We start from the raw sequence: 24,356 nt of genomic DNA on the forward strand, positions 1-24,356 counted from the left end.
TCTGGCTGCACACCCAGGAAAACAGTTTTATTTAGGCTGTGTTAGCTTGAAGAAACCAGAACCCAAGCTGCGGATGGCGTCCTGCTTTCTCATTTCTCTCCTAAACTTGAGCGTGAGTGAAGCAGTGGGTTCCCTCCAGAGCAGGAGCCTGGCTTACGGAAGCAGGTGCCAGTAGAGGAGGCTCGCTCCCACCTGCGCACAATGCCGGGCTGCCGGGGTCCAGCGGGGCCTGGCTGGGGCAGTGCTCCTTGTCCCCAGGGTAGGAGCCACAACCCCAACAGTCTCCCACAAGAGCCTGGTGTCCCCGGGCAAACTTTCAGTTTCGCAAACATTACACAGGACTCTAATGTTTTCATTGTAATCCACTGAGTGTCCACATGGAAATGGATGTGTTTATTAAAATACATAATCTGAAATGACATGGACAGCGTCATGCGTGCTTTTAACCTTGAGTTAACACTCAAGGGTTACAATAACAGTGCCTCCAGCAGCTTCTATTTCGATAGCTGTTCAGAGCTTCCAAAATACTCTCACGTACACAGAACCTCCAGTGGTCCTAACAGTAGGGCCCTTAGGTAATCTCTGTGGCCACAAAACAACACAATCGGAACGCAGCTCTGTGGGTTTTTATGTTACAAGCTGATATTTGAAATGGCCTGGTTTTTGAGAAGTTCTCAGCATTGGTCATTTTTTCCAGCGCACAAGTGAGGTCGGGTAGGGTATTAATGCGTTTGTCTCCGATGAGAACAGCCCTGGTGGTCCCTCAGTGCCGGGGTCCCTCATCCTTGGCGAAGGAGAACGCTGCGAGGCGAGTTGCTTACGTCAGCCCCGTGTTGGATGTTCTCCACGTGCGTTTTCTGCACTTAATGAGAAGTGGAAGGAGCAGCAGAGACCAGTTTCCTTTTTGTGCTCTTTCTGAAAAGCGACATTCCTCAGAAGGCTTTTTAAACATGCCATCGGACTCCCAGCTGGAGTGATTTAATTGCTTTTGGACTCACACCGGGGGCACGTGGTGTGAGGGCCAGCAAGCACCGGCCTTGGGTTTACCGCGTTTCTGCTCTGTGGTGGCCGTCGAGGTGCATGTGGGCCCCCATGTCTGGGGGGTGGGGGGTGGGTGTGCGGCAGGACCAGGGCCTCGCCACGTGTCACGGGGGGAACACTCTCCAGCTGAGAAATGCTTTTTTTTCCCCCTTTAATTGATGTTTTCATGGGACATCGTCACCTTTTTTTAAACCTCCTGCAGCTTTGTGTGCCCCCCCCCCCCCCCCCGCCCCGTTGAGGCAGGTGAGTACCTGCAGGAGTTTGGAGTGCGGTTGGGAGCGTGTTTTTTCAGAGCAGTAGTACATGTAGAGTCAAGCGGTAAGTATTTGCTGTTAACCCCCCACCCCTCTCCTGCCTGGGGCCACGTCGCCTGGTGGTTGCACTGGGGCCTGTCTTCCCAAAGGTGGTTGCAGCTTGGGGCGGTTTTAGTTTTCTTATCCTTAAAGGGGCAGTAGGTGTACCTTTTTCATAGGTTTTTGTCAGCAGTAACTGAGTCGGTATACACTTCATTTGTATCTGGTTGAGAGCACTGTACTGACTATTAATGCCACATACGGTTGAAAAGACCTGGAAATCTGGAACAGCCTTGTCCTTGATAAGAGAATCCTGGAAAGTCAGTACATTTCAAATACCTGGCACACACGGCAAGGGCTGCCCGAGAGGGACTGTGACCACTCTGAGCGTGTGACATTCCTCACCTTGTCATTATGAGAAGGAGCTGTTCCAGGTGTGGCAGACGGTCCCCAGTAATGCCTGTCTGACAGTGTAACCCGCCCATCCCTGTTTCTTCCCATTTTCCTTACAGTGTTGGTTCTGTCGGTCCACCCAGGACCTCGGGGGCATGTGCACACTAGGACAGCACTGGCCCCCCAGTATTTTCGTGTGCAGATGTCTCTTCCTGATGACATGGGGGCCCCTCTCCTCTGTGGTGAGATGCTTGCAGATTTCAGTGATGACCAACCAGAAAGAGAGGCTGGTGGTGAAAGAGAAACTTCTGCCTCAAATGTGTCTTCCTAACCAGGTGTGATTGGCCAATAATTTAATCTCGAGGCCTCAGTTTTCCTGTTTGTAAAATAACACCTGGTTTTTCCGATTAGGTTTCAGGAGTGGGCAGGGATGGTGTTTCGTTTTGGGGGTGGTGAAAACGTTTTCAGATTACATTGTGGTGATGGTTGCACAACTCTGAATATGCAAAAATCTGTTGGATCATAAGGTTTGAATGGGTAGATCACGTGATCTGTGAGTAATCGCTGACTAAGGATAAACAAAGGTCTGTCAGGACGGAGTGGGTGACAGATACACTTAGCACGGTGCCTGGCACTTGGTGACTTCTCCTGAGGTGGGGCTGGCTGCTGTCCTGTTACTGGCCTCACACCTACAACTTTTTCTTCTAAGGAACTGTAATACCCTGCAGTGTGGAAGAAATTAAGATAATGTATTAGATTTTCAGAACTTTTCATCAATTTTGTTGTCCACACTTGGTGGGGTGTGTTTATATCATACACATTGTGAACTGAATTGTTGAGCTGTTCACCAAACTGTTCAGTATTTAATATTTCTAGCTGAATTCATCTGGCCTGCCTCACAGAGCAGTTATCCTGTTCCCAGAGACTGAAAATGTGCATATAGGACTTTCAAAAGTCATTCCTTTCCTGGCTGGATGAGGAGGGTAGAGATACTGTGGTACAAAAGCAGGTGCACAGTATTTGTTTGGAGAACCTTGAAAACAGTCCTTACTGCAGTGTGAATATTTCTGTATTTAGTTTCTCCTGTGCTAATATTTTTTATTCTGCAAATTACCAGTTCTTCTATAACTTGTACAGTTGATTGTGTATGTGGAAGGCCTTCCAGAGTAGCTCCTGTGTGCACACTGGCAGGGTGTGTCTGCCCTGGTTTGTTGTGAATAGTCAGAGATTCCTTGTTTAGATTCAAAGAAGTCTTGCCATTTACTTCACATGTGGTTGGCCTTTTAGAATTCTTTTTCTTGAATGTAGGGCTGTGAAAGAAACCCCAAGCTGCAGAAAAACCCCTTGATTTACTTACTCTTCCAGAGTTAACGCTTGTCCCCTTCTGAGTATCACCGTAGTGCTGGGCTCTGTTTTATTTCTTGAGATTGAGAAGGCACCAGGTTCCTCTTGGCCCCGTGCCCACCCCCCCCCCAGCGGGCCCCGCAGCTGCACGATGGGGAAGGCAGATGCCTTAGAGCCAGCCCTGCGGGCACAGGCTGGGGGTTAGTCACTGTCAGGCCATCAGTCTCCTCCTTTCCTCGGCTCCTTTGGGGGACAGGTGGGCCAAGAAACCATTTTTCAATGACAGAAGCCATTCATCTTGATTTATAGTCTTTGTGTCTCCCTGACCTTTATATTCTCATAAAGGTCATACATACACCCTTTTCAAACTTCAGTGTCAGCAGCTGTTAGGAGCCTGTGTAAGAAACACATTTAACGGGCACATCGATCCAGCTCTGTTAGGTGTATTCCATCATTGCCCATAACATATTCACATTTCTCTATCTTGGGACTGTGGTGACCAAATTCGGATGGAAGAAATATTGTATGACTTACAGATTCAAGTTGTTACAGAGAAACTGAAAATCAAATTCACTTGAGGAATTCTTTTCAGCGTATTTCTTTCCAGTTACACGAGTCACCAAAGTGATGGGATGTCATGGCGTGGGAATCCCACAGGGCTCTTGCCGATTCCACGCGAACCAGCAGAACTCGCTTGAGAGGCTGGAGCCGGGGTGCTCGGAGGCCGCTGCGGCTTCGTCTGCCGCTGTCGGCTCCCGGCGTGGGGCTTGTGCCGACCCGCACGTCCTCGCCGCGGTCTCTGGTTCTTCTCGTGGCTGCTGGAGCAAAGTCAGGGAGCTGTTTTTGCCCAGGGCAAACCGGGTTACAGCACTCACTCACACAGACTGCATTAAAATCCTTTTGAACTGTTGGCACAGGTTGGCAGACACATTCCATTGTTTTCAGACAATAGTGACTCAAAGTTGAACTGGCTCCAGGGAGCAAGTGCGGCTTTTGTACAGTAACAAGGGTTTACTGCCAGCCAATTGACGGAGTCTGTCTGCCCCGCGTCGGGACGCCTTGTAATGACACGAAGCTTACATTTAAATATCTGGCTCCAGATCAGAAACTTGGCTTGCTTCTCTTTTCCGTAGCCCATTCTGCTATTTACAGCAGTTCTTTTTTCTTTTTTTTTTTCTTTTTTTTTTTTTTTTTTTTTTGTCCCTTAGATTTGTTTTGGGGGGCAGGACAGGGAGCAGGTCTTACTTTATGTAATGTGGGGGTTAGTCTAGTCTTTGAGACTGTTCACTTTTCCCTCTTGGTCGTGGCGTGTCTGCTAGCAGACCTCCCGGCCCAGCTTTCTGAGTGGGTCTTGTCCACGTTTCTGTTTTAAGAAGGTGAAGGCTGGACATGGGGTCATCTCAGGGTACAGTAACTTTTTTTTTTTTGTCAGACACCAGGCAAGGAGTCAGTCCCCTTTCCTACTCACCTAGTAAAAAAACCTCAGGATCACTTCCTGGTGTTCTGTTGAGGTGCCTTTATTATTAGCACGAATAATTACAAGATTGGGGTGGCTGGATGTGGGGAGGGTGGGAGGCTGGCCTTGTCGGCTCTGTTTAGGGAGTGACTGTTTCAGATGTGGGTCTTCTCCTTGCCGTTACAGCAGGAGCTTTGGAAAACATCAACTTTCTTGTATTTGCACCACTCCTTCCTCTGAAGAACGGAAGGCATTTTATATCCTTTATTTTGAATACTTAAGAGATTCCTGGAGGGCAGATGAGGGGAGGCAGCTGGCCCGTGGTTGTGGGAATAGAGGCACAGATGTGCTTCTGATCTGGGAGCTGGAAATCACAGCCAGGCTATCTCCATCCCTCCGAGAGGTCGTGTATGTCGTGAGTGTTTTAAAGACCTTACAGTCGGTTTTATCCACTGCCTTATGGCTCTTCCTTGGGAACCACATCAGGATCTTACTCTGCGGGTCGGGGAACATCCTTTAGTACAAACTCCCTGGAGCTATATTGCGAGTTCCTCCTTAGAAAATGTCGTTTCCCACCTTTCCAGCCCTCGCGGGAATGCTGGTGAAGATGTTTCTAAAGTGACTTCTCTTGACCATTTCTTTTTCATCCCTTATTGGGAACAGAACTTACCTTCTCAGCCATGCAGTGACCCTAAATCAGAATACCAGTCTTTTGCATTTAAAGATTTTGCTTGCCATGGCATGAAAACCCTCGTCTGTGGGCCGTTTAACTTTCAGCATATGTGTATACAAATCAATAGCTGTGTCTCTGTTGATTAACACAGAGCTGTTTGTATCTGAGTACAGTATGTTTCCCTAATGTGGTTCACTGGGATAAATGCTTTGTTTCTCTCCTTAAAGAAACGAGTCCAATTACTCCTTTTAATTGGAGACAGCGTGTGGGTCTCTTATGTTCACAGGGTTTAGGCTTTTCCTAGGAGTGAGTATTTTTTCCTTTTCCCCTTCTCTCCTCTTCTGGAGAATCTTACAAATTAAGACAAAAGATAATTACTTGGAGGACTAAAACTGGCAGGTTCCCACGACACTTAAAACTAATGAGCTGTTGAGGACGAAATATACTTCGTCTTAGCCAATGTGTGCCCCCCCATGGGTGGGGGCCCCCCATGAACACGAGTTGACTTTTGGGTCCTGTTTGCCATTTGGGTGGATGGCAGCTGTGAAATAATAGCAAGATGGTGACAAGAGCGGATTCCTTTGAAAACCCATCTTTTGTTTGCAAATCAGAGTTAATTTTATTCAGTTCTTCATTTTTGTATTTTTGAAATCCTTCCCCCCTTTCTGATTATCTGTCAAAATAGTCTTTTGTAGAATCAGGGGCTGCAGTTCACAGAGCAGCAAGTTTGGTTAATATTAATGTTTAGGGCACACGCCTCCCTTTTTCCTCTCCTGTTGTAGTCACAGCCCCCTTTGCCCCAGCTTGGCTTTCCTGAGTGTTTCCTGGGGAGTCTCTTTGATGCTCTGGTGTGGAAGCTCCTGAAAGGCATTAGAACAGAACCTGAGTTGTGCCTTCCATGGCAGGTGCAGGTAATGCCAGTGGAGGATCTGTTTGGGTTTCCCCCCCTGGATCTCAGAAAGATACTGCTGGCAGTTCCACTCTCAACTGATTTCCTTGAAGTCTCCCTGTAACAACTTGCCACCGACTCCATCGGAAGTGGTGTGGTGACCCGTACAAGCTAACGCTTGCCCACTGCCCCTACTAAGATCCTTTCTAGATTAACTTCCTCACTGAATCCTCCAAGCAACCCTAAGTCTTAGACAGGAAACCAGTCCAAAGTCAAACAGTTAGCAGATGATTTCTCCAGATTCAAGTTCAGGTAGCTTCACCTTAGAGCCTGAGTTTTGGGGGTTTTGTAGGTGTAGATGGAAGTACAGGATCCATCCACGCCTCTGGAAGCCATGCTGCAGCTAATCACCGTTGTGAAGACGATCCAGCCTACTGGTTTCAGGCTTTTTGGTCTCAAGATCCCTTTTTCCTCCTAACACTTATTGAGGGAACCCCTAAAAGCGTTTATTTTGTGGATTGCATTTGTTGATATTTACCATGTTAAAATTAAATCAGGAAATTTAGAAATTTCATTCAAAAACAGCACAAACCCATTACATGTTAACACAAATAACATTTTAATGAAAAGGGACTCTGTTCCACACCCCCAAAGTTCTAGCGAGGAGAGTTGCATTGTTTTACATTTTTGTGCATTTCTTCAGGGTCTGGATTGGACAGCGACAGCTGGATTCTTAGGTCTGCCTCTGCATTCGGACCAGAACAGACCAAAACGTAGGGACAGAAAGTGGATTAGCAGTTTCCAGGGGCTGGCCTCTCTTGCCGCATATAGTTTTGGTTGATGTATATGAAGAAAATCAATCTCAGAAAAATAGGTGGTTGGAAGAGGGAGGAGCCTTTGTGAATGATTTTGTTCTTTCATTTCATACCCACACTCAACCAGCATAGTTTCTTCAAGATCAGTTGTTACAGCGATCTGAACCCATGGTGGTGAACTTTTCACACTCTGTTGTGTTAAAGTCCATGGATTTGCCTTCTGCCTTGAATGGCTCATGTACCCACGTGCAATTTTGTAACATCTTGTATTGATCATTTGAAAATAATGGTTCACTGGGCTTTGCACCCCTTGCAGTCGTCAGCACCTTTCGTCACATAGTATCAAAGAATCTCATCTCTGCACACTCATCGGGAAAGTCCTTATGTGTTGAGAGGCTGTCAAACTCATGGTGGCAGGTACAGGTTTTCCAAAATTGTAATTTTCCCCTGAAATCGTGAATTTTGTTGTTGGCAGCAAAAACTATTATTTCCCTTGACAGGCTGACTTTATTCATTTTTGAGAAGATAGCCGACAAATGGCTACATCAGTTGTCCTTTCAAATTAAAAAAAAAAAAAATTCCATGAAAAAGCAGCTAGCTTACAGCATTAAACAATCTCATAAGTGCTCTGCCCTAGAAACAGTCATCACTGTTCAGGAGAAGCACCTTACACGTGTGTCATACAAAGTATGGATGCACAAGAGTTGAGATTTAACATTGTTAACAATTTCTATTGCTTTGTCACTTCCTGATGTGAAACTGGCTTTTTTTTTTTTTTTAAATTAACTGCTAGTAACTGGTAATGAAGAATATAATAAGTATTAGTCAGATTTGGTGCAATTGCATTGATTTGTGTTAAGGCACCAAAAATTTTTACCACTTATTGCTGCTGGTTTTTTTAAAAAAATAATTTTATTGAGATATAATTTACATATCATAAAATTTACCCACAGTGTACAACTTGGTAGTTTTTACTATCTTCATAGGGTTTTGCGACCATCCCCACAGTCAACATTTTCATCGCCTTCCTCCTGAAAAGCTTGTACCCACTTAGGAGTCATTCCCATTTCCCCAAAGCCTCCCCAGCCTGCTCCCCTCCTGGAACTGCTCATGTACTTTCTGTGTCTGTGTATTGGTCTGTCCTGCTCGTTTTACGTGGATGGAATCCTGCAGGAGGAGGTGGCCTTTTGTCCTTAGCTTCTTTCACTTCCCAGAATGTCTCCAAGATTCGCCCAGGCCGGAGCACGTATCAGTACCCGATTCCTTTTTATGGGTGTGTAACACCCCATTTTGTTTCGATAAATACCGGCTGATGAACCTTTGGACTATCTCCCCCCACCCCTGTTTTGAACTGTTATTAATAATTGTACTTAATACAGTTGTACACACATTTTTACATGGACACATTTTTCATTTCTCTTGTGTGCCTACCTGGGAGTGGAATTGCTGGGTCACATGGGAACTCTGTTTCACTTTTTGGGGAACTTCCAGATTGTTTTCCGGAGTGGCCATGCCATTTTACAGTCCCACCTGCAGTGCACGAGGATTCCAGTCTCTCTGTCCTGGCCAACACTTGCCATTGTCTTTGAACAGAGCCGTCCGAGGGGATGTGAAGTGGGATTTCTTGGTCATTTTGATTTGTATTTCCCTGATGGCTAATCTGCCTTTAATAACCATCATTGAAATAGCAACGTAGAGAAAAAGGCAAATACTCTCTTAGTGTAATTATGAAAATAGTTTTGACCTAGGGAATCCCCTGAAAGGGCCTGTGGGTCCCCCAAGGGTCAAGTCACTCGTTAAGCTGGTAGAAAATGTGAGTTGTTTTCAGCATCGTTATTTCTCTTTGCTTGGACAGGGCATTGGCACCACCTCTTTTTTCCTATGAAGTGGATGTTGGGAGGCAGGAGGTTGTGGTGGGTCTGCTCAGGCCTGCTGTTCAGCTTAGTGAAGCCTGTTTTTCCTACTGGATCTGCAGCGAGATCGGGAAGCTAGAAGAGATTTTGCCCCAATCTGAGTATGTAGTAACCTGAGATGGTCCTTTTAAATATGCAGCAGGAAGTTCTCCCAAATGTTGAGTGCCAGCTGAACCCTCACACAGGAGCACGTGGTCCCCAGCCTACGGGTGAGAAAACCAAGGCTGTACACAGCTTGCCCAGGTGTAGACAGGAGTTGAACTGCTCATACAGTGTTACGAAAGGGGACCAACCCCAGAATCAAAAAAATTTTTTTGTAACCAAATAAAGAGAATTAGTTCTGGAACTGGCACTTCTTTCATAGCAGACTGTGTCACGAAGCTCATCTTGTGGCAGTAACAAAGCTTGGAGAAGTTTGGAAGATTTAAGATTTAAAAAAGAAAAAATATAGAACTTCCTGTGCTGGGTTTCCATAAAGGAGCTGTGTTCACCGCCTTAGAAAATTGGTTGAACGGTCAGGAGTCGCCTAGATGCATGTTCCTTGGCTTGATTTTTAATCACACTGAAGTATGACTTCTTATGGATGTTGCTTCTAATTTGTCTTGAAAGCAAGTACAGATGCCGCCAGCCTGGGTGTGATGGATGGTTTCTGACAGCGTGTAGTTACTTACACTTAGAATAAATGCCAGCCATTCGAAGCTCTCCATTTTCCCTGTAACTGAGGGTATCCAGCAGAACCTCACACAACACGGGATCATATACCATATTTTGATGTGATGCCGGTCTTCTCAGTATTGAAAATCTGTTTAGAGTGTGTAATCACTGGGGCTGAGAGCATCTTTAGAGATCAGGGTTCACATCCATTCCAGATATGGAAAATGTGAGTCTCTGTGTGACACCATATACGATGTAATTACAAGTGCTCTAAAACAAATCTAAGCGACTGAACCAGAAAACAATTAGACGTAGGGGAGGGTACAGCTCAGCAGTAGAGCATGTGCTTAGCATGCACAGGGTCCTGGGTTCAACCCCCAGTATCGTCACTGAAATAAACAAATAAATAAACCTAATTCCCCACCCTACCCCACCCCCCAAAAATGGAAAACAATTAGAAGAAAACTTAGAGGAATATCTTACCATCTGAAAAGATAGGATTTTCTAAGCATAAAACCAAAGAAACTTTAAAAAATGTGTTAGCAGATTTAGCACTGTTAACAGATGGGAAAGCAGATAAGAGAAAAACATTTGCTCCCTACAAGGCATAAGTGTAATTTGTAGGACACCCATACGAATGGGGGTGAAAAAGCGTGCAAGGCTCTGTGGGTAAGTTTGGAGGGAGGGTACCCTCAAGAGAGGCCAGGTTGTCTGAGGAGGGGGCTGGACCCCTGCTTCTCTCGGCTTCAGGAAGAGACTCCACCTCAGAGGAGGAGTTTTCTCTTTACAGCTGCCTGGTCCTCTGGTGACTTCTGCCTGGAATTCTGCAAGGCCTGGTTGGGGTGGGCATAGCCTTGGAGAGGAGGTGTCTGATGGGCAGGTGGACACAGTGACCTTTTGAGGCTCCTTCTGCCAGGAAATACAACAGGAGCCTTTTTAAACGACAGCTAAAAGGGCTCGCTGTCTTCCCTGGCTGTTCTGCCTGGAGCTTGTGGGGCCAGACAGACCAGGCTTAGGCACCCTTCCTCCGCTGAAGAAGTAGCCACCTGCCGGGATGGCTTGAGGGGAGGGGGGCCTGTGGGTAAGAGGGGACAGATGTGGAACTGATGCCCTGGAGAGCGGCCAGGCCCGCCGAGCCTGTCTGGGAGTGTGGGTCCCAGCTGCGAAGTACAGGAGAAGGCTCGCGGCAGCAGCGCTGATGAAGTTACCGCACAGACCCGAGCGTCACTGTTCTCTTGTGAACTTCCTGAGCCAGGAGAGGGTGGGGTCCAGCAGGCACATTTGGAAGGGGCACTGAGAGCCACCTGGAGGTCAGGAGCTTTGTAGGGGGGTGCTTGGGAGGCAGCACAGCCTGGGCAAGGCGCGCGCCTTCTGTTGGGTCCTCTGTAAAGTGGGCGTGAAGATCATGTCCCTTTGGATCCAGAGACTGAACGACTTCCCGGCCCACACTGGGCTCACAGCAGGCACCTAGTGCGTGTCAGCTGTTACTGCTGTCTGTCAGGGCTTTTGGAGTGGAAGCAGGTCCGGCCCAGGGCTCCCGTGCCTCTCTCGCTCTGCTCTGGTCACCCAGGGGTCTGGTGCCACAGCTACATCTTGACCGATGTCTGTCATCAGATCTGCAGCCTCACAATGTGTTAAGTTTAAAGAATATATATGACCATTTCTAGCCCCTGTATCTTTATACATGAAGTGGCCCTGCTCTTGGAATGTGACTCTTTGTTTTGGTTTCTTCATTTTAATTCCACTGTTTTGTTTAAGGTGTACTGTTGATATTCTGAGGGTGTGTGTGTGTGTGTGTTTGTAGGGATTTTTAAAATGGATTTTTCAATTGTTTCAACCAAAGCAAATGATTCTCAGTCTGTGTTTATAACTTTTGCTTTGGTCTCTCCATGTTAGGATTATTCTTATCTTTGTGGTGCTTGTCTTGACTTGAGGGCATATGAGACGCGGTGTTTGTCCGGAATGTTTTTCTTCTCTTTCTCCTTTTGTCTTCAGGGGGTATGGGGGCAAGACAGTGGGCAGCACACCCGATGTAGTGACTTTGTTCTTCTCTCTCCTTCCTTTCCAGTTTTCAATGGTTCCAGCAGGTCATCACGGGAGAAGGAACCTGTTCAGAAACACAAAAGCAAAGAGGCCACTCCCGCGAAGGAGAAGCACAGCGAGCCCCGGGCCGACAGCCGAAGGGAGCAGGCTTCTGCCAGCCTACCCCCCGCGACCCCCTCCGCGGGGGGCTCCTCGGCCAAGGGGCTCGCCGCCACCCACCACCACCCGCCTCTGCATCGGTCGGCTCAGGACTTAAGGAAACAGGTAAAGCCCTGCCCGGCCTGGCCGTACAGGGGACCCTGATCACCAAGTTAACTGAAGGGGAAATCCATGTTTCCAGGGCTCAGAAAGCAGGAAAGGATGCTCAGAGGGGAGAGGGGGTGAGAGAAACACGACCCGGGCGCAGAAGTGCCGGGGCCTGCGCCTCCCCTCCCGTTGGTGGATTCGCATCCCTCTCCGGAAGATGCTGCCGTCACCCGGTGCCACCAGCTGCGGGCTCTCTCGAGCTGGGATGTTCTAGAAGGGTAGGGAGGGAATGCCCCTTCATTACCCTCTTCCATCCCCGTGTCCCGGGCGCCAGGTGAGGCGCAGAGTACTGGGGAGGGAGCAGCGTTTTCTCAGGTTAGGCCAGGGCCACACTTTACCTTGGAACAGGCCAGCAGCGGCTCCAGCAGTGGACGGCCTGGGCTGTACCTCTTCCTGATGGACACGTTAGTGTCTCGCGGCCAGGACTGCTGAGCCGCTGCAGGTGGGGGTGAGACGGGGTGCAGGTGCAACAGGACACTTACTCCCCCAGTGCATTTCTGTCCTGCACCCTTGGGATCAGCAGAGTCCGCACGCCCTCTGCTCCCTCTGCCCCCCACTTCAGGATCAGATACAGAGCGCAGATCCCGTCGGACAGCGCTTCCTGTCCTTGGCCGTGACTTTCCAGGACCCAGGACAGAGACAGCAGGGAGAGAGGAGGTGCCTGGCGCTCCGCTGTGGGGCTGTCCCAGGACAGGTGGCACTTCCTTGACCCCTCTACTCCCTGTCCTCACTCGGTGTCGAAGTCAGTGAGCCACAGGGATCACAGACGAGGACTTGCTCCTCACTGGGAATCTTGTAACACGCAGTTAAGTTTTTCCCTAGAATAGACCGAAGATTGTGATCTTGAAAGATTGATTTGGGGTGAGGTGAGGGTGGACCTGAGGTTCCTTGACTTGACCGGCAGTGTTGTCGAGTGACTGAAAGATGGTCATTGTGTCAGGGTTGGAGTTTCTCTTTTGTTGAACCGTTCTTTCCCCCTGGTCTTGCTCGTTCTTGATAATGTTAGAAATGGTTCTCTCTGACTCTGTGACTATATTCATGTATGTACACGTGTTATTTGTCTTAACCTTTAGCTTTCAGACACCACTCAGCTCTCAGTTGGGGATGACGAGGCACGAACCCTCATGGGTCTGTTTCTGTGGTCCTCAGATCACCGCTGCATGCTTTGCACTGTTATCTTGAGATTGAACAAGTGGTTTTTGCATATTTTGCTCACCGTTCCCCAAACAGAGTTCAGTTTTCCTCATGGGAACACCCAAGCTGTTTGTGGAATTGGCCTCCCCTACGCCAGGAGCCCAGTTTTCAGGACCAAGAGGCATAAAGCACAGGACACACCATCCCTTTGGTGTCTTGTCTACTCAGGTTCCAAAGCTGTTGGCCGGACAGGGATTTGTCCCTCCAGAACTTGCCTCCCAATGTTTCCTTATGAAAGAGAGCAATTCAAAGCCTAAAAGTTACAGAGGGGAGGCATTTGTGGGCCAGGAATCTCAGTAAGGGATGAATGTGTGACTTCTCGCATAGAACCATAGTCACACGCACACACATACTCTTCTCTTTCATGTTTGAGGCTGGAGTGATCCAAGCTCATCCTCAGTCCCCAGGGCTTATCCGTCAGTTCAGGATCTCCCTTTGTGACTGAACAAGAGGAGTTCCCATGGTTGGAGGGAAGAGTGGAGGGGAGCAGGAAGGCACCCCTTGCTCCACAGTGTGCATGTGTGGCCCGTTTCACGCGCAGTCCTGGAGGCAGAGGAGCGACCTGGGCACCCTTGGGGTGCAGAGCCCCATCGTCCGAGCAACTGCGGGAGTCTGGCTGGCTCTTGCAGGCAGGGTGTAACCACTTCCTCCGCTCTCCACCCACCTCCTCCCCTGTCCTGCCTGCCCCACCTTCCCCCATCAGGTCCTCGGGATGGGGTAGCCAGGGCTCCGCGTTCTCGCTGGGCTCCCAGCTGGGCTCCGACCACGACCTCCGCTGAGAGTTCAGCTCTGACATGTAACCTTCCTGGGCTGTATTGTGCATCTGGAGCCAGTGATGCCAGTTCCTCTCCCAGGGATATTGCGAGAAATGAAAGGATAATTTTGATGCCATCAAATCCCATTAGTTAAGTACTCTGAAAAAAAAAAAAGGTCAATAAAAGCCAATTGTCGATTCCTTTGTAACAGCCTGATGCCAGTGATTAGAATCTGACCTTTCATCTTTTCAACTGCATAAAAGATGGGGGCCCAGAGAATACTTGGATCTGTAATTTTGATTAATTTTTTTCATTCAGCCTAAAAGGAAAAAAACAGTGCAATAGTACCGGGCCTGGCCGGGTGAAGGGAGCAGTGTTTAGAGGGAGCTGTCGAGAAGTGACTTTGCCCAGCTTCCCTGATGCACCCAGGCGGGGAGAATGCTTTCTGCTAGGATAGCTCCTCCCCCGTTGCCTTGCACAGTGCTGTGTGGTAGTTTTTTGTTTTTTAAAAAGCCCTGGACTTGAGCATGTGAACTCAGTGTGAGGGGCCTGGCCAGCCCTCCAGCTCTGATTATACCAGAGGCGCTGTGACCGCCATTGACATGCACCGGTGTGTGGCTGCCCCAGATGGTGATTTGGATGTGTGGTGGGTGTCCGACAAAGGAGTGTTTCCTGCCAATGATACTTAAGTTATATGCAGTAAAAGGCAGAACAAATTTAGGATGGGGAAACTCTCCTTGCACCTGGAGAAGGTTTGGAAATGTTAGTTTTCTAAGCATGTCGTGAGGAGGTGTTTGCAAAGAAGTTTGTGTGGTCGGTAAGCCAGGATGTGGATGGCTAGGCTGCACCGAACGGGGCCACCTGCCTGTTCTCACCTGTGCACCAAGGCCGAGCTGTAATGTGAAGAAACGCGTGGAGCGTGGGCAGCGGCCGGGCCATCTGCTGGTGGATAGCGTTTCACGGTCAGATGGACGGGGCTCCAGAACATCTTGGCTGAGTAAGGCTGAGAGGAGAGGGTTTAGCTGTTCAGAACTGCGAGTGTTCTTTTAACATTCTGGAAAATGGAAAAATGAGCATCTAGAGAGAAAAATGTGAGAAACTCTCCTTAGCTCGAAGAGTGTTCAGGGTCTTCCTTGCTGTTCATCAGGTCACCCGGAGAGTTTGAATTGGCACTCTTTGTGACCAGGATACAAGGCCTGCAGAGGGAGCAGGCTTTGTAGAAGGTTCAGGGTCCCACAGGACCCAGGTGTTTTTGGAGAGCGGGGCTGCCTGTCAGCCAGCCGTGTCCCTCTGCTCACTACTGTCTTTAACCTTTCTCCAGCCCAGGGCCCTGCCTTCCCTGTCCATAACTCACTGCCTGTCCAGTGGATTCTGTTCATTTAGGCTTTCTTGCTTTTTAACTTGAGTTTTAAAGTCTAAATGCACTGTCTCCAACCAACCATGTTTCTCCTAGGCAGAGCCAGCTGACTCAATGGCTCCCTCTAGTGGGAAATGAAAGCCTGACAATTTCTGGTTGGAGTGAGGACAGCTTCTGAGACCAGGACAGGCTGCTGTAAAACCCCATGGCTGTGTGCCTGCGGTAACCTGAGCTACAAGTGGTCAAGACACCACACTTCCTGCAGAGCTGAGTGACATTTGTGGGGGAGTGGGGTTCAAAGTCAGAAATCCATATTAAGCCGAGAAGGAGCAACTTGAAGAGATGTGGGGGGCTCTGCCATGAGCCTCCTTTGTGTTAATTCTCCAGTGAGTTAAAATGCCCTGTCTCTTCTGTTCTCAGTGCATGTGCTTCTTCAGGATGCATAGCAGTGAGACGGGCCCCAGTGGTTACCTGGCCGTGGGTCAAGGCGAAACTTAAGTGTTTGGTTCTGTCCTGTGAGGTGGTGGTTGGGAGGAGATGCTCAGTGGGAAGGTGAGACAGTGCCTTCCTCCACTGCTTTGCTGTCTTTGGTACCAATTACACATTGGATCCCCGGAGACGAGTGCAGGCCAAGGAACAGGCATCTGTGTTTACAGAGATGTGTAAACAAGGTGTTGCTTTTAGTTAAATCAGATTCTACTGTGGGAAAATTTCCCTCCCAGCAGGCTGGGAGGTCAGGTGCCCCGGAGAAGCCAGAATGCACGGACCCAGGGGCCCTGCGCTCTTCTTTGAGGTAGAATCTGGGAGATGTGGACGTCCGGCGCCTAGTCTCCCACAGGTGGACCACAGTGTGGGGGAGGGCAGGGCCAAAACGTTCGGGAACACGAAGCTGTTGGGGAACGTACGAACACTGATCCCCTTTCTCCATCTTCACTGATTAGATCAGAATCTGGATCAAGGGGGTGGTCAGACTGGAATCAGCATTATTTTTAAGCTCCCCAGGGGTTCATAGGGCTTCCAGGTTTGAGAAGCTTGAAAGTTGAGCCTCAGCAGGGTATGCAGCTGATGGTGCGCTTTGCTGGCAGAACATGGTGGCGTCCAGCACTGCGCGCTGGTTGTCATTTTCGCAGGCGGTTTCTCCTCTTCAAGGAGAGATTAATGGTGCTGTGTAGTCCGCTCACGTGCGAGCTGGGTGAGGAGTCTGAACAGGTTTACTCTCAATGGTTAACCGCAGATTGAGGGCCTCAAGGGGTGTCTTCATTGAAGGTGCGGATCCCGGAGCATCTGGCTGATGGAAAACTCCCTCTGTGAGCCTCAGCAGGATTTTACTGTTTGCTTTAGTTCTATTAAATGGTTTGTTTTGTTTTTAGTCAATGGAATTGTTTGAAAGAACAGTTAAAAATTAGAGATATTTGCATTCCTCACCGTGCGTCCTGTTCCAAATTAGTGATAGTTACCATGGAAATTTTGTCTTTGCCCCTACCCCCGGTTTTATAAATTTGTTTTTAATTTATTGCTGCCAGGCTGCTAGTTTTGTTTGCGTTATTTCCTGTTCTGTGTTCCAGACCCTCTTCCCACCTGACCTGTCAGTGCTGCTGCCTTCTTGGGTGGGTGGCCTGCAGTGGTGCATCCGGGCTGTTACCCCTGGGTCTTCCCTTCGGCCTCTCCCTCCACTAGGGCTTGGGGCCTCAGTGAGTCTAGAATTCAGGGTTGGCTCATGGAACACAATCTCAGTCAAGAATTGATGGCTTTGATTGGACCGAGTATAATTGGCACAGGAGGACATACAGATTTTGGGTGCTTCTTTCCTTTTTCTGTTTTCAGAACCTTCTCCTGACACTTTGCAGCAAAGTAAGTCCTCAGATGAGGCTCAGTATCTGGGACCTCATTAGAAATGCAGATTCTTGGGCTCCCTCCTGCTCGGACCTACCAGGTGGGAGGCTCTGGGGGCGGGGCTCGGGCCTGTCTTCCAGAACCCTGCCCTGGTGGCGGGGCGTCTGCACAGCCCGTGGGTGCGCTAGGTGTGGACGGGAGCCAAACTGCTTTAGGCGCAGCTGGACAGTCCACTCCCTGACTCCTCTTCTGGTCACCTTCTCCTCGGGGCTTATTGGTGAGAGCTGTTTTTTCTGCTGTTTCCCAGTGATGGCGTTATTTTTAGTCTGCCCCTCTGGGAGGTGGTGGTGCTTAGGGAACCCTGGCGTCCTGGTTTTGAGCTCATCTTGCCGGTGAGGAATCATTGCCCAAGACGGGCACGTCCAAGGCCTCTGAGAGGCAGAGTTGTGACATGGTGTCCACCCAAAATCAGCCCAGCAGTGGCTCCCACTGTGGGCCTGTCATCATTCTTTGGAAATTACTGCTTTTCTGGTGTCCACCTTTGTCACTCTCTGGCTTCTTTTTATAAATGAGGGTGACTTCTATGTATCACAGAATTATTTTGGTGTCCAAGCTGAAGACAGTCATGAAGAGAAACTGATCGTTTATCAAATTCCTGTGGAACCGAACGTGGATGTTTGTAGAGGACAGGAAATGGGAGCTGCCTGTACACAAGGGGGTTGGGCCTGTTTTGCTTTGTCACGGAGGTGAGGTGTGTCCCGCGAGGCACCTGGGCTGCAGTCTAACAGATGCCCACGACTGTCATCCACACCTCTGGGTCTGGCCTGTGACCAGCATCTGAGCCACGTGAGTGCTCTTGTTCCTTTCCTTCCATAGCGTTTTTATTTCGTTCTCTATTTAGCACGTAGATTTTAAAATTCTGTGGGCAGATCATGCTGTTACGTGAAGTATACAAAAAATAGCCACCCTGTCACTTGGAGCAGGGGGGTGTGTGTATGTGCACGTGCGTGCGGTGTGCATCCTCTTCTCCCAGATTGGCAGGACCTTGATACTGTGAGTATTCTTAACCTGTGACAGAGGTTGGCAGGCACATGGAGGGTCCTCACTGGAAACGTCTGGTTTCTAACAACAGATGTGAATGGTAAATACACCCAGATACACATGGGGCAGCCCCCAGGCCTGGCTGTGTGTTTCTGTGCAGAACAACCGGTGCCTAGTCCTGCAGACTCTGTAAGTGTTTCAGAGTGGTCTTTGGGGCCGGGTGTTCTGCCTGCCTTGGCCGGGACCCTTGTTGCCTCTTCTCAAAGGCAGGCACAGGCTGCTTAGTCACAGCGGGTGGGGTCACCTGCTGCCGTGCACTAATTCTGCTCCCCCCACCTTCTGCTGCCTCCCAGGTTTCTAAGGTCAATGGAGTCACTCGAATGTCATCTCTGGGTACAAGTGCAACCAGTGCCAAAAAGATGCGCGAAGTCAGACCTTCACCGTCCAAAACTGTGAAGTACACTGCAACGGTGACGAAGGGGACTGTCACATACACCAAAGCCAAGAGAGAACTGGTTAAGGAAACCAAACCCAATCACCACAAGCCCAGTTCAGCTGTCAACCACACAATCTCAGGGAAAACTGAAAGTAGCAATGCAAAAACCCGCAAACAGGTGCTATCCCTCGGGGGGGCGTCCAAGTCCACCGGGCCCGCCGTCAATGGCCTCAAGGTCAGTGGCAGGTTGAACCCAAAGTCATGCACTAAGGAGGTGGGGGGGCGGCAGCTGAGGGAGGGGCTGCGGAACTCCAAGCGGAGGCTGGAAGAGGCGCCCCCTGCCGACAAGCCGCAGTCGCCCCCCAAGAAGCTGAAGGGGGCGGCCGAGGGCCCCGGCAGGAAGGCGGCCCCTCCTGCCCCGGCCCCGGCGCCCGCGCCCACGCCCACGCCCACGCCCGCCCCCGCGGAGAGGGAGAGGGAGAGGGCGCCGCTCAGCGGCCACGTGAAGAGGGAGGTGCCCGAGCGGAGCCTGGAGAGGAACCGGCCGAAGCGGGCGGCAGGCCGGCAAGGGCCCGCCGGGCAGACAAGCACACGGCAAGCCGGACGGCGTCCCCTGTGAAAATCGTTCTACCTCGCAATCGGAGCCCTTGCCCCGGCCGCACGAGGCGGCGGCCAAGGCCGAGAAGGGGGCCGGCAGGGCCGGGTGGGCGGCCATGGACGAGATCCCCGTCCTGCGGCCCTCGGCCAAGGAGTTCCACGACCCGCTCGTCTACATCGAGTCGGTGCGCCCTCAGGTGGAGAAGTACGGCATGTGCAGGGTGATCCCGCCCCCGGACTGGCGGCCCGAGTGCAAGCTCAACGACGAGATGCGCTTCGTCACGCAGATCCAGCACATCCACAAGCTGGGCCGGCGCTGGGGCCCCAACGTGCAGCGGCTGGCCTGCATCAAGAAGCACCTCAGATCTCAGGGCATCACCATGGACGAGCTCCCGCTCATCGGTAAGGCCCCGCCGCCCGGCCTCCTTCCCCGCACCCAGGCCCGCATCCCGCCGTGTCCGCCCCGCCCCGCCCCCAAACGAGCTCCTGCTTCTCCGGCCGTTCTTGGCCCGGGAGGAGTCCCAGGCCGCCCTTCTCTGGGTCCCGGGGCTCCGGGCAGGAGGAAGGTGGGCCCTGTCCCTCTTCCCTGGAGCTACAGGGTCTCCTTACTGAGGCCAGAGCCTGTCCAGAGAGTCAGGCAGGAACACTGTCCCATACATTCTGCTGCTGGGCCGCCTTAACTAAGTACAGCGGCTGGGAGGCTTGACCTACAGGAAGTTCTTTCTCACAGCCTGGAGGCTGGAGATCTGAGAGCAAGGTGTTGGCTGAATGGCTTTCTCCCGTGGCTCCTCCCCTTCGCTGGGGTCGGCCGCCTTCTCCTGGACCTCACGTGCTCTTTCCTCTGTGCGCGTATTCCTGCTACCCCTTCCTCCTTAGGCTAGGACCTACCCTGATGACCTCATTTTACCGTAATTACCTCTTCAAAGACCCTGTCTCCAGTCACGCTCTGAGGCGCTGAGGTTAGAACTTCAACACAGGACTCTTCTGGGTGGGGGGACATTTCAGCGCATTTCTCTCTCTTTCCTCATTTTCCCTTGGCTCCGGGAATGTGTGTCAGCTCCTGAGAGTGGGCTCAGCTCTGGCTGGTGCTGATGTAAAGCGCGCCTCAGTGACTCCTTTTGTGAACGTACGCTGGCCTTTGGGAAGACTCTGGCCCCAGGCAGCCCTCCTGGAGCCCGCTGCCCTCTTCCTCTCCTGGTTCTCGCACCTTCTGGGTTGACTCGCTCTGGCAGAGATGAGCCAGTTCGGTGGAGTGGGGTTCCTTTTGGGTCAGCCGGTGAGGTCACGTGCTTCTTGTCCGGCTCTAGACCCGCGACAGGAACAGGGCCTGTCCTGCCTGCGATTTGGAGAGCCTGACCTTTCAGAGGCAGGGAGCAAAGGGGACGTTAATAGTCACTGAAGTGTCGAGCCTTGGCAGTGAGATGGGTTCCTTGTAAGACGGAGGTTTCTTTATTCCTCTCAGCAGATGAAAATTGCTTAAATTGAAAGAGTCTTGGTTTGTGGGCCACTGTCAGGGGTGCGATCGATGGTGACGCTGGGCTGTGGGAACCTACTGAGGGGTGAAAGCATCTCAGGAGCTTGGTGTTGGCTGTGTTGTGTGACTATGGTGACCCCACAGAGCAGCACCAAGTCGTGGCTGCAGTGGGACGTCCTGGGTCCCCCACCCTCTGAGGGGATGGTGGGTCTTCTGGGGAGAGTTGGGGTACTGTCATGAGGACAGCCAGCGATCTTCTGTTCTGAGTGGGTTTCCTTAACCTTGACGTCCGTGACACTGTGTTGTATGTGTGTTCACACCTTTTGCTGTCACCCAAGGTGTGAAGCATCATCATCACCCAGTGAGAAGCTGAGCTGGTCTGTTACCCGCAGAGGCCTTGGGCGGTGGCTCTGAGGTCAGCCTCCTCGCAGTGCAAACAAGGGACTTAGTAGTTTTGAAGGAATTTCCCAGAATCCGCAGAACGGGTGCTCGCTTGCATCTGTGGACACAGACGAGCACCCCAGCCCTGCTGGGAGCGGCACGCTGTGTCGTGTGGCATCCTTGTAGTGCTGTGAGTGAGTGTGTTGATGGTAGCAGATGAGGGGCGTGAAATAACGGATTTCCAAGTCCCAGGTCAGTTTCTCAGTGCTGTTGGATTATAACGAACTTGGAGAAAAAAAGTAAAAGTACGGATTGCCTCATTTCTAGTCAACCTGTGGTCTGAGCCACTTGGCACAGTGGGGTGACTCACCTCCCTCTCCACCTCGGCAAGTCGGGCAGTGTGTGGGCTGCGCCAGGAGATGCCCGATTGAGAGCCAGGCCTGGAGTGCGTCTCGGAATCTCAGGCCTCTGATCCCGTGGCCTCCACTAACCAGCCAGCCCCAGAGTCCCTCCCAGCACAGTAGCTGCCTGTCCCCTGGCCTTGCTGGCGGGCAGGGTGGTCCCGCGGTGGTTGCCGCTCGGGGAGTCCTGTTGGCTTTTCTTTTCACTTATTTATAGAAATCTGCCTCCAGCTCTAAAGATCTAAAGCGTTCTTCATGTTTACTTTACTCATCCAGCATTTCTGTGGTATATTTACCTCCTCACAGCTCGTGGATGGTTATTCTGGAAGATTTCCCCCCCTTTATTGGCCAAAGTAAGGCTGATTGTTCAGGTCCCATTGAGAGAGTCACTCAGCGGACATTCAAACATACTGGAGTTTTGTTGTACTTGGTACGGTTTGATCGAGGGCTGGGGTGAAAACCAGCCCACACACCTTCTGAGATAAATGTCCCTCTGCCTGAGTGACGATGGGAGGAGCTGAGGGACAGACAGACTGCCGCCTGCCCTCCCGTGAGCACTGCTTGCTGCCCAAAAATCCAGGGCGGGTGGAAATAAGTTAGTGTGTGTGTTGGGGTGTGTGGGGAGGGGGATTGGGCCTGACAGCACATCTGTTTGTTTCCTCTGTCACAGCTGTTCCAGGTGACACTGGGACGTGAATGTGGCCGGTTGGCACTGCCCAGGCCCTGCCGCCCCCACCAGGGATGCCCTGTTCCTTGCACCATTCCCCTACCTCCCGCGGTGTGAGGGATGTCACTAGTGCCTGTGGCCTCTGCTCCTGGGGGTGCTGGACACTTCCTCCCCCCAGGTCTGCACAGCCAGCTCTCTTTCCATTCAGGCCTCTGCGGGGGACACCCGCTAGGCCACCCACCTGAGACGGGAGCCCCATTACTCCTCAGCCTGTCGGGCTCTATTTATCCACCCCAGCACCCAGGATGGGGCAGCCCTCTCTCCGCAGATGAAATGATTCTCTCTGCTGCTCTGACCCCAGGGCCCAGCGGCGTCCCTGGCACATGTTGGGCACCGGGCACCCATGGACTCTCGGTGACCAAAGCCCTTTTCACCCACTGTTTTCTCCCCTCGTCGTCCCAGGAGGCTGTGAGCTCGACCTGGCCTGCTTTTTCCGGCTGATCAACGAGATGGGCGGCATGCAGCAAGTGACTGACCTCAAAAAGTGGAACAAGCTAGCAGACATGCTGCGCATCCCCAAAACTGCCCAGGACCGGCTGGCCAAGCTCCAGGAGGCCTACTGCCAGTACCTGCTCTCCTACGACTCCCTGTCCCCCGAGGAGCACCGGCGCCTGGAGAAGGAGGTGCTGATGGAGAAGGAGAGCCTGGAGAGGCGCAAGGGGCCCCTGGAGGGCCACACGGAGCAGGACTACAACCGCTTCCACCCCCTGCCCCGCTTTGAGCCCAAGAACGGGCTCATCAATGGCGTGGCCCACAGGAACGGCTTCCGCAGCAAGCTCAAGGAGGTGGGCCCGGCCCAGCTCAAGACAGGCCGGCGGCGGCTCTTTGCTCAGGAAAAGGAGGTGGTGAAGGAGGAGGAGGAGGACAAAGGTGTCCTCAGTGACTTCCACAAGTGTATATATAAGGTGGGGCTCCTGTGTGCGGGGTGGGCTGTGATGGGGTCCCGAAGCCCCTGGTCGGCTGTCTCGGGGAATAAGCCGTGTTTGCCGTTGAGGGGGGTGGGTTGTCAGGACGGGGCCTCTGGGCACCAGTCTGGGGGGGGTGTCTCTTGCCCACTCCAGCCTTGGGCTTCTTTTCCCTTAGATGAGCCCCATGTGTGCAGGGGCCCTTGTGCCAGGGACGCAGGCCCCCGTCGTGAGGCCTGGGGGGGGCCAGTCTGGGCTGGAGCTTCTCGGACCAGATCCTCTGCGGTTCCTGATTCACATTCCCTCCGTGCGGCCCCCGGCCCAGCTCTGCTGCCTCCCTCCAGCTGTCTAGTGGGGAACAGGCTTGGGGGAGGAGTCGAGGAGGTTTCCCGGCTTCTGCCCTGAAGAGATCCCCTCCTCCAGGAAGCAGGGCAGCATCCTGGCGACTCCCTAGTTGGCAGCCTGGTTCTGCAGCAGAGTCTTGGCCAGCCCACCAGGGTGATGGGGCCCCAGGCTGGGAGGGGCACAGACTGGCCCCTGGTGATCCGTTCTGGAGGCACCAAGAAGGACCGGGGCCCTGCTGAGGCCTTGGCCTGGCAGGGGTGTGTGGACGGACAGGAAGTCTGTGGTTGGGCTTGGAGTTCTGCCTTTTCTGTTTCTGAGTCCATCTTTGGAGGCCACATCTCTGGCTGCCCTCGCCTCACGACTCATTCTCCTCTGGGTTTTTGTCCTGCCCTCCTTTCTGAAGAGAGACACCTGCTTCCCTAGAACTGTCTGTTACCGGACCCAGAGAGGGTTGGGTCTCCTGTGCCATGATCCCGTCGTCCCCGTCCCGCGCCGCCCCCACAGGGACCGCGCGGTGGTGAATGGCCACTTGCAGCCTCGGACAGTAGTTCAGTTTAAATGTGTTACGGAAAAGGAGAGGGCAGCTTTGGGCTGTAAACTCGGGAGCACTTTTGGAGTGTTTTTCCTGAATGTTTGCCTGAGAATCTCTTCAGTTGCAGTCTGTTGTTAAATCCTGACCGAATGGCCAGCTTGTGAAATTAGATGTCTTCTACTTTTGTTACTTTTTCTATAAGGAGGGCAATTCTGTGAGAATGAGGTGAATCTGAGTAAGATGGGTTTTTTTCTGGAAACATGCTCTGTAAACGGTAATTTCAGATCTCATCAGGAAAACCTGATGGGGTCTGGCTGTGTGGCGGCGGCTGGTGCCCGTGCTGGGTAGCAGCTGTGTGCTGAGGGCCGGAAGCTCAAGGCCTCCCGGTTCTGAGCCCCGGCAGCACGTGGGGCGTTGACTGCCGGGTGCTGGATGTCATCTTGAATTACAGATATTCTGCTCTAGTTGTCGTAAGATCAGGCCCCTGCTAGTGGTCCTGGTTTTATTTTGTAAAGAACAGCTCACGAAGAGAAGTTTGAAATTGTACAGAAATTTCTC

General features: G+C 51.6%; 1 protein-coding gene across 1 annotated transcript in view; it reads left to right on the top strand.

Moving 5' to 3' along the window:
* Window positions 1–24,356, top strand: part of JARID2 (jumonji and AT-rich interaction domain containing 2) — a 228,036-nt gene that overhangs the window by 187,240 nt on the left and 16,440 nt on the right. Inside the window, 4 exon segments of the mRNA XM_032462527.1 lie at window positions 11,540–11,778; window positions 18,354–18,995; window positions 18,997–19,435; window positions 22,419–22,921. Coding sequence (XP_032318418.1) covers window positions 11,540–11,778; window positions 18,354–18,995; window positions 18,997–19,435; window positions 22,419–22,921 — 1,823 coding nt within the window.

Source organism: Camelus ferus, chromosome 20 (assembly GCF_009834535.1).
Source record: "Camelus ferus isolate YT-003-E chromosome 20, BCGSAC_Cfer_1.0, whole genome shotgun sequence".
Classification (NCBI taxonomy): domain Eukaryota; kingdom Metazoa; phylum Chordata; class Mammalia; order Artiodactyla; family Camelidae; genus Camelus; species Camelus ferus.